Below are 17,052 nucleotides of genomic sequence, written 5' to 3'. Positions count from 1 at the left end.
TTTTTAAGGGCTGAAAGGGGTGTTAGGAGTAGTTAGGGAACATAGCCAGAGTTAGTTTAGAACAGGTTATTTGGTGGCAGGTACTTTTTAAAATGTTCTTATTCTGACCCCTATAACTTTCTAATTTTTCCATAAAAGGGACTGTATGAGAGTAATCTTTTGCGCTGTGATCTGTAGATTTTATTGGTGCCACATCTGCATATATGTGAATTTTTTTTTTACATTTTTCTGGGATGTGATCTGACCAAAAATCAGCAGTTTTGCTTATGTTTACACGTTTTACTGTAGGGGATAAATTACACAATATTTTAATAATTTGGACAATTCTGTATGTGACAATGCCAAATAAATTTGTTTATTTATTTATTTATTTTTTTGTGAAGTGTGAAATGAGCGGTGATTAAAATTTTTATTGGGGGAAGGGGTAATGTGTATTTTTAAAGACTTTTTTCACTATTTTTTAAGGAGACAATTTATAGCAATCACTCGATTGCTAATACTGCTCAGTGCTATGCATTTACATCAGTAGTATTGGTGATTCACTTGTATCGGCTGCCATAAGGCAAATTTTGCAAATGGCTCCCGGAAGTGCGACATGGAGGAGGTAAGGAGACCTCCAGTCACCATCTTGACTTATCGGACCCCCGAAAATAAATGTGCTTCGGGTGGTCTGATGAGTGTCACAAAGCCCGGTAATGCTTTAGATGCCATGATCAATATGGATCATGGCATCTAAAGGGTTAATGGTGGGCATGAGCATGATCGCTGATGTCCACCATTAGCGGCAGGTCCCCAGCTGCTAATAGCAGCCAGGACCCGCAGTTTATAAAGAGAGTGCAGCTCCTGCGCTTGCTTCATAGTCCCCATGCCTCTGAGGACACATATGTACAGACTGGTGCACCAAGTACCACGTATCCAGGGCGTACATATACATCCTGTGTCCTTTAGGGGTTTTTGCTTTTTTTTTTTTCCTTCTTGCCTTTTAAGAGACATAACCCTTTTATTTTCCAATCCAAAGATCTATGTGGGGGTTTGTTTTTTGCGTGGCCAAATGTACTTTGTAAGGACACCTTTCATTTTGCCATAAAACTTGGCAATTTTTGGGGAAGCTTTGTTTTTACGCAGTGTCCTTTGTAGTGCAACAGACATGTTATCTTTCTTCTGTGGTCAATAAGATACAACATTAACCAGTTTATATAGGTGTTATTTTATGCTTAAAAAATGCCTTATTCTGACCCCTAAAACTTTTATTTTTCCGTATACAGTGGCTGTATAAGGTGTGTATGAGGGATCATGAACACTACATTTTAATAGTTCACACATTCCTCATGTTGATACCAAATGTGTCCATTTTTTTGGTTTACATATTTCCTATGTGTAGAATGGGAAAAAAGAGGAGTGATTAAAATTTTTTATCAGGGGCTTTCATATATATATATATATATATATATATATATATATATATATATATATATATGTATATGTATTTTACACTTTTTGAGTCACCATAGTAAAGCATTATAAGCAATCATTCAAAGGATAGGGGATAAGATGTTTGATTGCGGGGGGTTAGCTTTGTGCTGGATTATGAGCAACCACAGCCGTCACGCCCCCTTTATATATCTCCCAAAGACATTAATGGAGGGGGCATGATGACCATGGTTGCCCAAAGCCTAGCAGAGCCGGTGTTCTAAGCATAAATGTTCAGAACGCTGGGATGCCGGCAGAAGATCGCTGGGGGTCCAAGTGGTAGCCTTAGTTTTGGCGGTGACTGGTCTTCTCTACGCTACACATTCTGGTGCTGCAGACAATTCATTCTCATTGCCACTCAGCTGGCTGAGATAGGACACTCCTGCGACCTGTAAGTGCCATTTCTGAGGAGACTCTGGAATAATGGAAGCTGTGGGGAAGCGAGGGAGGTAATTACAATTTTTTATTATTTTAACCAACAGTATGGGCACCTTTCTTTTTTTTATGGAGTTGGCTGGACAACCCCTTTAATGTGTTTCTCTTACATTTTCGAGTTCTCAAACATTACTTACAGATGAATAAGGCTCACAAGGTACAAAATGTTGGGGACCTCTGGTCTAGTTGGTTAATCATATAACATGAAAGATTTGACACATTGCAAGAATAAGCACTATTAACCCTTTACTCCAAAATATGAGTTTTTAGCTACATGCTTGGTATTCTTTAAGATCATCAACATTTGTTTTCATTTCAATTGCTTTCATACCAACAACTTCCCTAAAATTCAACTATTTTACCTCAATCCTCCTCAGTGAGTCAGTAACAATTTTCTTTTCCCCATCTTTCTTTAATCCAAAGACAACAAAGCCTTTACCAACAACTGGCTTCTTATAAATGTACCTAAGCATTGAAGAAATAAGAGGTTAATCCTGGCTTAAAGGGGTACTCCGGTGGAAAACTTTTTTTTTTTAAATGAACTAATGCCAGAAATTTAAACAGATTTGTAAATTACTTCTATTAAAAAAATCTTAATCCTTTCAGTACTTTTTAGCAGCTGTATGCTACAGAAGAAAATCTTTACTTTTTGAATTTCTTTTTTGTGTTGTTCACAGTGCTCTCTGCTGACACCTCTGTCCGTTTCAGGAACTGTCCAGAGCAGCATAGGTTTGCTATGGGGATTTTCTCCTGCTCTGGACAGTTCCTGATACGGGCATCAGGTGTCAGCAGAGAGCACTGTGGACAACACAAAAAAGAAATAAAAAAAATAAAGATTTTCCTCTGTAGCAAACAGCTGCTAAAAAGTACTGAAAGGATTAAGATATTTTGAATAGAAGTAATTTACACCAGTTCATAAAAAAAAAAAGTTTTCCACCGGAGTACCCTTTGGAGTGAACCTATCATTAGCCAAAACTTTTTATATAATGTAGATAATACCATTTTATGTCTATTTGTAACATACATTGGTTAAAAAATGTGTATATTTTTGGGTGAAAAAATGCTGCCCCTGCAGCTATTGCATGTGTGTCTCTTTGAGAAGACCAAACACAGGAAGTGTAGGACTCCATGATTTAGCGCATACAGTGGGAAACGCTTTGGAGGTCTGTGGTGATTTTACACCGCAGTGCTGGACATTTCCTTTTTTCTACAAGCGTTTGTTTGAAGCGGGGGGCGGGATCTGGCACAGGTGTGCTTCTTAGTACGAGGTGAGTTGATCCTCGTGGATGTTTAAACACAGGAAGTGAGGGCAGGACAAGCAGAGCTCTGTGCAGGTTCCTGGCTTGTCATTCAGCCTGATATGTGAGCTGGGAGCGTTTCACAGAGCCTCGCTGCACAAAGCCCTGCTTGTCCTCAGTGTACAGAGCCCTGCTTGTCCTCAGTGTACAGAGCCCTGCTTGTCCTCAGTGTACAGAGCCCTGCTTGTCCTCAGTGTACAGAGCCCTGCTTGTCCTCAGTGTACAGAGCCCTGCTTGTCCTAAGTGTACAGAGCCCTGCTTGTCCTCAGTGTACAGAGCCCTGCTTCTCCTCAGTGTACAGAGCCCCGCTTGTCCTCAGTGCACAGAGCCCTGCTTGTCCTCACTGCACAGAGCCCTGCTTGTCCTCACTGCACAGAGCCCTGCTTGTCCTCAGTGTACAGAGCCCTGCTGGTCTTCAGTGTACAGAGCCCTGATTGTCTTCAGTGTACAGAGCCCTGCTTGTCCTCAGTGTACAGAGCCCTGCTTGTACTCAGTGTACAGAGCCCTGCTTGTCCTCAGTGTACAGAGCCCTGCTTGCCCTCAGTTTACAGATCCCTACTTGTCCTCAGTGTACAGAGCCCTGCTTGCCCTCAGTGTACAGAACCCTGCTTGTCCTCAGTGTACAGAGCCCTGCTTGTCCTCAGTGTACAGAGCCCCGCTTGTCCTCAGTGTACAGAGCCCCGCTTGTCCTCCATGTACAGAGCCCCGCTTGTCTTCAGTGTATAGAGCCCTGCTTGTCCTCAGTGTACAGACCCCTGCTTGTCCTCAGTGTACAGAGCCCTGCTTGCCCCTCAGTGTACAGAGCCCTGCTTGCCCTCAGTGTACAGAACTCTGCTTGTCCTCCACATCACAGAGACACACAAGCAACATCTACAGAGACAAAAATATACATATTTTTGAAACCAATGTATATTATAACTATACATATTGGCCCTTATTTACTAAAAGTGGAGTGTTTATTGTGGAGTGTTTTCTATATCACTCCATTTTTTTCCAGGCTTATATACTAATCTGTCTCACATGTCGATTATTTTTCTGTCACACGTTTTTTTTGTGTGTCGCACTAGTCAATTGTGTTGCACAAACTCCAAACATGTAAAACAAACTTTTTTTGGACCTTAAAGACCATTTATAAATAAAAATGTATTTTTGTAAGTCAAAAGGTTTTGGACTAGTTTGTTTGTAAACAGTTTCATTAATTAAAATTATTCAGGTGTTATAATGTAAAAAAAAAAATATCACCCAAACATTAAATACCTTATTCATAAAAGTGTTTAACTGTACAAAATGTTTTCCGGTTATAAACCAAGTTAATTTCACACAAAACAAACTGGTAAACAGTCCCTTGTTACAAATCACCCCATTTTTGGAATTTCACTCGGCCTCTTGGCTGTCGGTTATTGTGTGAGGCAAACTCACACTTTTTGTCGAGTGATTTTGGAAGTACTCCGAGTATTTTTTGGGTTTTGTCTGTAAAATGCCCATTTTTGCATAAAACACGCCCATTTCAGAGTGAAAAAAAAACACTCCGAGTGTTTTCTAAAATGTCGGTTGTGCGACTAAAATATGGTCGCATAATTAGTCGCACAGACGTTGCAACCAAAATTTAGGCGCAATAACTGAGAAAAAGTGTTGGTTGGACTTTAGTAAATGAGGGCCATTATGTTATTTTTTAACATTATATAAAAAGAACTTGTTAGTGACAGATACACTTAAAAACAAACAAACAAAAAAAACTACAAACAAATGGAATCAGAAATCAGTTTCCAGTAAAACTGTGGTGAAATAGATAAGTCTTTGGTTTCAACATGAAAACGCATTGATTTGTTTGGACAGCCACTAGTTAACATATAATGTAGACAAGCAACCTAGTGACCTTTGATGTGTGCAGTTTTTAGACTGGTCAATGTGCAGAAATTTTATGAATTCGAAACAACATGTCAACCTTGAACTGTCCTCCTACATTTTATGGATCTACAGTTCAGCTTCCAGCCTACTGAAACATCCTAAACATCTTTAACCAAAGTCAATAAAGGTTCTGTCCCTTGCCTTCAATACTTTTGACCCAGGAAATGATATAAAGGTGACCAAAAATACACTATTTTGTACTTTGGAATTTTTTGCATGTACGCCATTGATTGTGCAATTTAATTAACAATATTTTTATGATTCAGAGAATTCCACACATGGCGATACCACATATGTTTATTTTTATTTACACAGTTTTTTTTTTTTAAATGGGAAAAGGGGGAGGTGATTCAAACTTTTATTAGGGAAGGGGTTAAATTATCTTTAACTTTTTTTCCACTTTTTTTTTTTTTACTGATCTTTTACATTGATCAATGGTTTCTCATAGGAAAGCATTGATCAATGATTCTGCCGCTTGAATGCTCATGCCTGGATCTCAGTCACTGAGCAGTCATTTGGCGATCAGACACTAGGAGGCAGGTAAGGGACCCTCCTGCTGTCCTACAGCTGTTTCACCGCGGCGATCCCGAACAGCCCACTGAGCTTGCCAGGGGTAGTGTAGTTTCACTTTAGGATCAACTTTAAATGCCGTGTCTAAAGAGTTAATAGCGCACGGCACCGCGATCAGTGCCACGCGCTATTAACCACGGGTCCCCGCCGTTGTTAGAGGCCGTGGCCCCGCCTTATAGAATGGGAGCGGACTCAGGGCGTATTGGTACGCCCTTGGTCCTTAAAGGAGTACTCCGGTGAAAACCTTTTTTCTTTTAAATCAACTGGTGCCAGAAAGTTAAACATATTTGTAAATTACTTCTATTAAAAAATCTTAATCCTTCCAGTACTTATTAGCTGCTGAATGCTACAGAGGAAATTCCTTTCTTTTTGGAACACTGATGACATCACGAGCACAGTGCTCTCTGCTGACATCTCTGTCCATTTTAGCATCCGTGCAAAGCAGATGTATGCTAAGGGCAGCATGGTGGCTTAGTGGTTAGCACTGCTGCCTTGCAGAGCTGGGGCCTTGGGTTTAAATCCCACTAAGGACAACAATAAATAAAGACATTATTATTATTATAATAACATCAGCAAAGAGCACTGTGCTCGTGATGTCATCAGAGAGCATTCCAAAAAGAAAAGAACTTCCTCTGTAGTATTCAGCAGCTAATAAGTACAGGAAGGATTAAGATTTTTTAATAGAAGTAATTTACAAATCTGTTCAACTTTCTGCCACCAGTTGATTTAAAAGAAAAAAGGTTTTCACCGGAGTACCCATTTAACAGGTTAAAGTTAGTATCACACAGAGAGCTACTAAGGACATACATAGTACACATATGTGTCAAATACAATAGAGATGACTATGACATAACAGTCCACTCACATGTCTTTAAGTTGTCATTTGTATAATGTATTTTCTTTTGTGTCTATGTGCTCAGGATACTTTGCTGGCCAAAAGGTATTCCTTTAAACGATACGCACGTATAAAAGTAAAGGTAACAAGTGTCAAATGTTATCTAGTAAATGTATGGTCTATTCTTTATATCGAGTGTTCTGGGAGGAAGTCTGTCATGCCAAGGGAGCCCAGTAGCCAAGGCATCGGGAAGAAAACCTCCGGCAACCCAATCCACCAGAAGTGTTTCTAAAGGCATATATAAAGTCGTAGTGAAATGTTTAAAATGGTTGTCATGTGCATAGTCATAGTCATAGGTATGTTGCTATAAGTATATAGTACTATTCTCCAGTAGTCCTACAGTTATTAAGTTACCAGTTGCCAGAACATGTATGGACATTTATACAAGGACTCTTTTCATCATTGTCTTCACTACAGCCTGGATATTGACGTTAAGTGTAATACCCCAGGACTGCATGCGGCCCCGTGGACATTTTGCTCCTCAGCCCTCCAGGACTGGGCGTCGAGGGTGACTTAATATAAGTGGGGGAGTTTGTGATGTCTTAGTATGGGATGTGGCCACATACTGTCCTTCTGACCTGTCAGGCAGAGTCCCTGCATGTCCCCAGGGCTCTCCTGCAGCAAACGCCATTGTATATACAAGTTATATGTTATAAGTGTAATATACCTTTAAGTGTTTGCACCACATTATTGTTACCCAGAGAACCCCAGTGACCAGGTGACCTCCTAGGTGACCAATGGGCTCCTTGCACAGCCCCCCTATATAACAAGGGGAGGAGCTGCAATCTCTCTCTTAGCTCATTGCTGCTTCTGCTGAGGTCCAGTGAAGTCAAGTTTTCCAGTGTCTGTGTCCAGAGCATTGGATGCCTCCAGCCTAAATTCCTGCAGCCACAAGTCTGTCATCTGTAAGTTAATTCCTCTTTATTGTCTGTGTCCATCTCAAGTCAGTCAAGTCATCTGTAGTCACCGTGGCCTGCACTAAAGTCAGTCTAAGTACTGCAAGTCCCAGCAAGCCTGTGAGGTCCCTCTGTGTCACTGGGCACCTATCTGGGATATTGGCTGAACTGCATAGACTGTACCATCTGTCTTGCCTCAGTAAAGCTACCGTTATCCTTAATCTGGCCTTGGACTCTTTATTGGCCCTGCCTTGCCTAGGATCAGCGGTACAACCTTTCGGGTGGCTTAGGCTAAACCACGCCCTGGCATCACAACAGAAGGGGTTAATTCCACCTGCCCCTTGGGCCATAACATCTGCCCTGCACGTACCTGGCACCACACAGCCACTACCAGTGGAACCCCCTGCAGGTGAAAGTCAAAGCCTGGTAAGCACAAATACAGGGGAGAAGTCTAGTCAGTATAGTCAAGTCCCAGCGAGCCAACAAGCCTCCTGAAGTTCACTTGTCATCTCCTTGGGCCTAAACTGAACAGTAAATACTTTAACATCTGTCTGACTCAGTAAGGCTACTGTTGTTCCGTAACCTTGCAACGTAACCTTGCATCAGAGGAACCAGCGGCCATACCTCGGCTGGTGTAGACGATAACTACGCCCTGGCGTCACGAACACATGGGGTTAATGCCATCTGTCGCAAGGGTTAACAACATCTGCCCTTTCATTACATCCTCACCACAGTAACAGCTGCAGGATATCCCCCTTCTTCTCCCACCATGTAAAACCTCATCTTTTCCCTATTTCCCCCAAATCCATGGGGGAGAAGAACAGTATAGAGATGTAGGATTCCTAAAAGAAGTTTTATTATTTTATCTTATTATAAACTTTGCTTCCAACTTTCCTTCATGGCAAAACCACTTTAAAATTAAAAGGGGTACTCCAATGGAAAACTTTATTTAAAATTTTTAAATCAACTGGTGTCAGTTTTAAATCAACTGGTGCCAGAAAGTTAAACAAATTGGTAAATTATTTCTATAAAAAATTCTTAATCCTTACAGTACTTATTAGCGGCTGTATAATACAGAGGAAATTATTTTCTTTTTGGATTTCTTTTCTGTCACAACCACAGTGCTCTCTGCTGACACCTCTGTCCATTTTAGGAACTGGCCAGAGCAGCATATGTTTGCTATTGGGATTTTCTCCTGCTCTGCACAGTTCCTGACATGGACAGAGGTGTCAGCAGAGAGCACAGTGAAAGAAAATAAATTGAAAAGCATTTCCTCTGTAGTATACAGCAGCTGATAAGTACTGGAAGGATTAAGATTTTTTAATAGAAGTCATTTACAAATCTGTTTAACTTTCTGGCATCAGTTGATTAAAAAAAAAAAAAAAAAAAGTTTTCCACCGGAGTACCCTTTTAACCCCTTAAGGACGGAGCCCATTTTCACCTCTAGGACGAAGCCCTTTTTTGCAAATCTGACCACTGTCACTTTAAACATTAATAACTCTGGAATGCTTTTAGTTATCAATCTGATTCTGAGATTGTTTTTTCGTGACATATTCTACTTTAACTTTGTGGTAAAATTTTGTGGTAACTTGCATCCTTTCTTGGTGAAAAATTCCAAAATTTGATGAAAAAATTAAAAATTTTGCATTTTTCTAACTTTGAAGCTCTCTGCTTGTAAGGAAAATGGATATTCCAAATAATTTTTTTTTGGATTCACATATACAATATGTCTACTTTATGTTTGCATCATAAAATTGACAAGTTTTTACTTTTGGAAGACACCAGAGGGCTTCAAAGTTCAGCAGCAATTTTCCAATTTTTCACAAAATTTTCAAACTCGCTATTTTTCAGGGACCAGTTCAGGTTTGAAGTGGATTTGAAGGGTCTTCATATTAGAAATACCCCATAAATGACCCCATTATAAAAACTGCACCCCCCAAAGTATTCAAAATGACATTCAGTAAATGTTTTAACCCTTTAGGTGTTTCACAGGAAAAGCAGCAAAGTGAAGGAGAAAATTCAAAATCTTCATTTTTTACACTCGCATGTTCTTGTAGACCCAATTTTTGAATTTTTACAAGGGGTAAAAGGAGAAAATGTATACTTATATTTGTAGCCCAATTTCTCTCGAGTAAGCACATACCTCATATGTCTATGTAAAGTGTTCGGCGGGCGCAGTAGAGGGCTCAGAAGCGAAGGAGCGACAAGGGGATTTTAGAGAGTACGTTTTTCTGAAATGGTTTTTGGGGGGCATGTCACCTTTAGGAAGCCCCTATGGTGCCAGAACAGCAAAAAATATCCACATGGCATATCATTTTGGAAACTAGACCCCTTGAGGAACGTAACAAGGGATAAAGTGAGCCTTAATACCCCACAGGTGTTTCACGACTTTTGCATATGTAAAAAAAATAATAATAATTTCACTAAAATGTGGGTTTCCCCCCAAATTTCACATTTTTGCAAGGGTTAATAGCAGAAAAGACCCCCCAAAATTTGTAACCCCATCTCTTCTGAGTATGGAGGTACCCCATAAGTGGACCTGAAGTGCACTACGGGCGAACTACAATGCTCAGAAGGGAAGGCGTCATATTTGGCTTTTGAGAGCAAATTTTGCTCGGGGGGCATGTCGCATTTAGGAAGCCCCTATGGTGCCAGAACAGCAAAATAACCCCCACATGGCATACCATTTTGGAAACTAGACCCCTCACAGAATGTAATGAGGGGTACAGTGAGCATGTACCCCCCACTGGTGTCTGACAGATCTTTGGAACAGTGGGCTGTGCAAAATTTTTCCTTTTCACGGACCACTGTTCCAAAGATCCGTCAGACACCTGTGGGGTGTAAATTCTCACTGCACCCCTTATTACATTCTGTGAGGGGTGTAGTTTTCAAAATGGGGTCACATGTGTTTTTTTTTTTTTTTGCGTTTGTCAGAACCGCTGTAACAATCAGCCACCTCTGTGCAAATCACCTCAAATGTACATGGCGCACTCTCCCTCCTGGGCCTTGTTGTGCGCCCCCAGAGCACTTTGCGCCCATATATGGGGTATCTCCGTACTCGGGAGAAATTGTGTTACAAATTTTGGGGGGCGTTTTTCCCTTTTACCTCTTGTGAAAATGAAAAGTATAGGGCAACACCAGCATGTTAGTGTAAAATTTTTTATTTTTTTACACTAACATGCTGGTGTAGACCCCAACTGTTCCTTTTCATAAGGGGTAAAAGGAGAAAAAGCCCCCCAAAATTTGTTAGGCAATTTCTCCCGAGTACGGCGATACCCCATATGTGACCCTATTCTGTTGCCTTGAAATACGACAGGGCTCCAAAGTGAGAGCGCCATGTGCATTTGAGGCCTGAATTAGGGACTTGCATAGGGGTGGACATAGGGGTATTCTACGCCAGTGATTCCCAAACAGGGCGCCTCCAGCTGTTGCTAAACTCCCAGCATGCTTGGACAGTCAATTGCTGTCCAGAAATGCTGGGAATTTTTGTTTTGCAACAGCTGGAGGCTCCATCTTAGAAACACTGCCGTACAATACGTTTTTCATTTTTTATTGGAGAAGGGGGGTGGGGGGGCAGTGTACGTGTGTATATGTAGTGTTTTACTCTTTATTTTATGTTAGTGTAGTGTAGTGTTTTTAGGTTACATTCACACTGGAGGCAGATTACACTGAGTCTCCCGCTAGGAGTTTGAGCTGCGGCGGAAAATTTGCCTCATCTCAAATTTGCAGCGGGGAACTCACTGTAATCTGCCGCCAGTGTGAATGTAGCCTGTACATTCACACGGGAGGGGGGTCAAAACTACAACTCCCAGCATGCACTGACAGACCATGCATGCTGGGAGTTGTAGTATTGCAACAGCTGGAGGCACACTGGCTGGAAAACCTTGAGTTAGGTTCTATGACCTAACTCAGTATTTTCCAACCAGTGTGCCTCCAGCTGTTGCAAAACTGCAACTCCCAGCATGTACTGATTGCGGAAGGGCATGCTGGGAGATGTAGTTATGCAATGGCTGGAGGCACGCAAGTACAACTCCCAGCATGCCAAGACAGCCTTATGCTGTTCCTGAATGCTGGGAGTTGTAGTTTTGCAAGATTTAGAGGGGTTCAAGTTGTAAATCACTGTCCAGTGGTCTCAAAACTGTGGCCCTCCAGATGTTGCAAAACTACAACTCTCAGCATGCCCAGCCAGCAAACTTCTGTCTGGGCATGCTGAGAGTTGTAGTTTTGCAACATCTGGAGGGCTACAGTTTGAGACCACTTAGTGATCTACAACCTGAACCCCTCTAAATATTGCAAAACTACAAGTCCCAGCATGTCCACACAGCAAACAGCTGTCTGGGCATGCTGGGAGTTGTAGTTTTGCAACATCTGGAGGGCCACAGTTTAGAGACCACTGTAAACTGTGGCCCTCCGGATGTTGCTAGGCAACAACTCACCTAGCAGGACCCGGAAGCCGCCGCCGCCGCCGCCGCCGCCGCACGTGGGGGATCCCCGCATGGAGGATCGCGATCCGGGATCCAGGTAGGGACCTTCGGCGCCGCCCGTCCCTGGACGGTTCCCCCGTTTTGCCCGGACACCGATAGGTGGGCAAAGCGGGGGAACCGAACTTTAACCCCCCCTCCCCCGGTCTGCTATCGGTCGGTCGCTCGGCCGACCAATAGCAGGGATAGGAGGGGTGGCAACCCTGCCACCAAACTCCTATCCCTTTAGGGGGATCTAGGGTGTCTCGGACACCTACGATCCCTCTTATTTTCCGGGTCACCGGGTCACCAGTGACCCGTATGACCCGGAATCGCGCAGATCGCAGGTCTGAATTGACCTGCGATTTGCGCGCATCGCGGTCATGGGGGGGTCTCAGGACCCCCCTCGGCGATGTGCCGGGATGCCTGCTGTTAGATAACAGCAGTCATCCCGGCCCGATCACCGCTACCGGTGACGCGGCGCTCCCGGAACCCCGCGACGTACATGTACGTCGCCGCGCGCCAAGTGACACTTCGCGGCGCCGTACATGTACGTCGCTCGTCGTGAAGGGGTTAAGTTAATGCCCATCTGACAATTTCATAAGTTGTCAGACAAATTATAAACCCCCTTAGGATCTTGATATCAAGAAACCCCTCATATCAAGAAACTGCAGTGCAAGAGAGAGGTTGTTTTTAAAAGCAAATACACTAAGCGATTGTCTGAGCTTGCAATTGTGTGTGTGAATCATACAAGTAGGTGTGTATATAAAAGTGGAGGGACTTTAAATTAAGGGACTTTAAATTCAGGGAGTTAATTGAAATATTAACTTCTGTTTTTTGTATTTTATCTGTGCAATCCCCTGTGCAATCTGCTTCCAGCTTGTGTGGTGTAAAGAATGCTCTAATACTACTGTGTGAGACTGGCGTACGAATTTTCTCTTATGCTAATTTTCGCATATGCTAATTTTCGCTTTTGCTAATTTTCGTTTATGTTAATTTTCGCATATAAGAAAATAAAACGTGAATATTACAAATATGCGAATTTAGCGAATATATGAGGAATATTCGTCCATATATTCACGAAATATCATGAATTCAAATATGGCCTATGCCGCTCAATACTAGTGTGGAAGCCCAGATCCTGGATCTAGAGGCGCAACTGGCAAGATTGAGGCGCATTGATAACTTTGAGAGGAGTCTGCTTGTCAATGAGCAAGTACTCTCTGGGGCAGAGGTGCAGGACATTCAGGCAGCTAGCTGGGTTACAATTAGAAAAGGGGTAGAGGGGAAAGTGTCAGGGAGGCTAGTCCTGAACTGGCACACTCTGGGTGGCAGATGAGCGGGATGCCATTTCAGAGCTAGCAGTACTGCAGCAGGACTCTGAACGCCAGGGGGTGTCTGCTCCAGTAAGGAGGGAGGAGTGCAGGGCAGGCCACACAGGAACTAGTAGTGGGGGACTCTATTATCAGGGGGACAGACAGGGGGATCTGTCACAATGAGTGGGATCGCCGAACAGTGTGTTGTCTTCCTGGCACTCGAGTTTGGCACATCACGGATCGGGTTGACAGGTTGCTGGGTGGGGCTGTAGAAGATCCAGCAGTCATGGTACACATTGGCACCAATGACAAAGTAAGAGGTAGGTGGAGTGTCCTTAAAAATGATTTCAGGGACTTAGGCTGCAAGCTTAAGGCAAGGACCTCCAAGGTAATATTTTCTGAAATATTACCTGTACCACGAGCCGCACCAGAGAGGCAGCGGGAGATTAGGGAGGTAAACAAGTGGCTCAGAAGCTGGTGTAGGAAAGAGGGGACTTATTAATTTACCTGGGGTGGAGTGGAGGGAGGGGTTAGAATAGTTAATAGGAATAGGCTTCATAGGAAAAAAAAAACATACACCATTGAATTTCATGTTGACTAATGCCAGAAGTCTGTCCAATTAAACTGACGAACTGGAGTTGATAATGTCTGAGGAGAAGTATGACATAGTGCGTATAACAGGGACTTGGTTGGACGATAGCTGTGACTGGGCGGTCAACATACAGGGTTATAGTCTATTCAGAAAGGATCAGACAAAATGGAAAGGGGGAGAAGTTTGTCTTTATGTAAAGTCCAGTCTGAAGGTCGCACTGCGGGAGGATATATAGGAGGAAAACGATAATGTGGGGTCATTATGGGTAGAAATATATGGAGATAAAATAAAAAAATATTTAAAGGCAGAAAATCAATTACAGAGGCAAATAAACAAGGCAGCCAATCAGAATGAGGTGATAATAATGGGGACTTTAACTATCCTGATATAAACTGGGAGACTGAGACCTGTGAATCTCATAAAGGAAACAGGTTTCTGACTATAGCCAAAGACAATTATCTCTCCCAAATGGAGCAGGGTCCAACCAGAGGGGGCGCCCTACTAGACTTAATATTAACCCCCGGACCTCACAGAGTAACTAATGTGCAAGTAGAAGGACACCTAGGAAATAGTGATCATAATATAATAAATTATAACTTGTTCTTCAATAAGGGAACCTCTCGAGGGGCCACAAAAACAATGAACTTTAGGAAGGCACAGCTTGATCAACTAAGAGAAGCCCTTAACAATATAAATTGGGATCATGTCCTCGAAAACAATAATACTGGCACTAAATGGGAGACTTTCAAAAATATTCTAAATTCTCACTGTAAGAGGTACTTATCTTATGGGAATAAAAGGGTCAGGAATAGGAGAAAAGACAATGTGGATGAAAAAAATGTTAGGTAGCAAAAAAACAACAACAAAAAAAAAGAATTTAAGCTACTAAAACAGGACAACAGTAAAGAAGCATTAAAAAGCTATAGAAAAAATGTAGAATACGTAAAAAACCTGATAAAAGCCGCAAAATTGGAGACAGAAAGACTCATTGCCAAGGAGTATAAAACCAACCCCAAAATGTTCTTTAACTATATAAATAGCAAAATGAAAGTCTTGTCCCTTTAAATAGTGATAAGGAAGAAATTATAGACGGGGATCAGGTAAAAGCAAATATATTAAACACATTCTTCTCCACTGTATTCACCAAGGAAAATGAAATGCCAGGTGGAATACAGTGAGATAAGGTAAACTCCCCAGTATAGGTCACCTGTCTAACACAGGAAGAAGTACAGGTCACCTGTCTAACACAGGAAGAAGAAGTGCAGGTCACCTGTCTAACCTAACAAGAAGGACAAAAAAATCACACTAAACAAATCACCAGGTCCAGATGGCATTCACCCCCGTGTTCACAGGGAGTTAAAGAGTACCTGTCATCAACAAAAACGTTTAATATGTTGTTCATAATCATTAATGAAGACATATTGTAATATATCTTCATTAAAAAATATTAATATTTATACCAGTTTTTTCATTTTATACTTTTGGCCACTAGGGGTCTCTCTTCTATGCCTGGTCTGCAGGCAGCTTCCTATGCTTTTCATAGTAAGTGTACAGCTTTTAGGACTAATGCTGAAAGGGCACTGGTCCTTCCACAGGAAGTTCAGTACTCTCAGCTCAGGACTCGCGCCCAGCCTGGAGCAGCACTGTGAGCTACAAGCCTGCGCATGCCTCTCATATAAGAGAGGCCAGTCTCCTCCCCCTGCTCTGTGTTCTCCCTGCCCCTCACCACACGTTATCTTATACATTGTATTATCTCACTGCACTCCCTGCTCTGTGCCCCCCCCCCTGACATTCATCTTAATTACTGCCTCTGTAATTGCTCCCACCGCCCCTGGATCTCAGCATTGACTTTTTAGTGCAGAGAGACACAGGAGAGAGAGAGAGACAGAGGCTGCCGTCCCTCCCCTGTACTTAGTCTGTATGCACACTGCAGACACAGGGAGAGCAGCATACAGGAAGACTGGCAGAAGCAGAGTCCCGGCCAGGCTTCATGTGACATCATGCCTGCCGGGACCCGCCTCCTTCCACCCCTCAGAAAGACTGTGCTCCTGAGCTAATGAAGAGGGATAAAAAAAGGTATTTCCACAGCGTTTTAAACCTCAATAAACACAGGGATAGGCATAGTTAGAGTAAGGGACAGATGGGGAGGGGGATCAGGGAAAGTTTAGTTGATTACAGGTACTCTTTAAGTAAAGTAATAGACAGACCCCTATTTCTAATATTCAAGGACTCTATAGTGACAGTTCCCCAGACTGGCACATAGCAAATGTGGTGCCAATATTTAAAAAGGGTCAAAAAGCATGGGTTTATAAGGGATCAGTTCTATCAACCTAACCTGGTCAGCTTTTATGATGGGGTGAGCTCCAGACTGGACCAGAGGGAATTGCTGTAGTTACCAGTGTCAGGAAGCTGCTGCCAAGGCAAGTAAAATCATGGGGTGCATCAATAGGGGCATAAATGCCCACGACAAGGAAATAATTCTACCGCTGTACAAATCACTAGTCAGACCACACATAGAATACTGTGTACAGTACTGGTCAGACCACACATAGTATACTGTGTACAGTACTGGGTACCAGTGTACAAGAAAGATATAGTGGAGCTGGAGAGGGTTAAAAGACGGTAACCAGAGTAATACAGGGAATGGGAGCAGTACAGTACCCAGAAAGATTATCAGAATTAGGGTTATTTAGTTTGGAAAAAAGAAGGCTTAGGGGTGACCTAATAACTATGTATATTAGAGGGCAGTACAGAGATCTCTCCCATGACCTATTTATCCCCTTTTCCCCCGGAACTTTCTCTATTATACGGGAGCATCCTCTATGTCTATAGGAAAGAAGGTTTCTACACCAGCACAGACGGGGGTTCTTTACTGTAAGAGCAGTGAGACTGTGGAATTTTCTTCTGGATGAGGTGGTCATGGTGAACTCAATAAAGAATTCAAAAAGGGGCCTGGATGAAATTTGTGAGAGTTATAACATTACATGTTATAGATAATAGATTTATAGGGACAGAATGTTGATCCAAGGATCGATTCTCCTGTCATATTTGGAGTCGGGCCGGAATTTTTACCTCTAGTATGAGCTTTTTTTTTTATTTTTTTTTTTTTTGCCTTCCTGTGGATCAACTCAGTAGGGACTCATTAGGGTTATAGGTTGAACTTGATGGACTCTGGTCTTTTTTCAACCTTATGAACTATGTTACTATGTGAT

The 17,052-nt window shown here is 42.4% G+C and overlaps 1 protein-coding gene across 12 annotated transcripts in view; it reads right to left on the bottom strand.

Annotated features, from left to right (window-relative positions):
- LOC130367665 (complement C3-like) overlaps positions 1-17,052 on the bottom strand; it is a 229,346-nt gene that overhangs the window by 159,938 nt on the left and 52,356 nt on the right. For all 12 annotated transcript variants that reach the window (XM_056570233.1, XM_056570231.1, XM_056570230.1 and 9 more), the window contains exon 8: positions 2,268-2,370. In XM_056570233.1, coding sequence (XP_056426208.1) covers positions 2,268-2,370 — 103 coding nt within the window. The remainder of the gene's footprint in view (positions 1-2,267; positions 2,371-17,052) is intronic.

This window comes from Hyla sarda, chromosome 4, assembly GCF_029499605.1.
Source record: "Hyla sarda isolate aHylSar1 chromosome 4, aHylSar1.hap1, whole genome shotgun sequence".
Classification (NCBI taxonomy): Eukaryota; Metazoa; Chordata; class Amphibia; order Anura; family Hylidae; genus Hyla; species Hyla sarda.
This window is presented reverse-complemented; position numbering and strand designations above follow the sequence as displayed.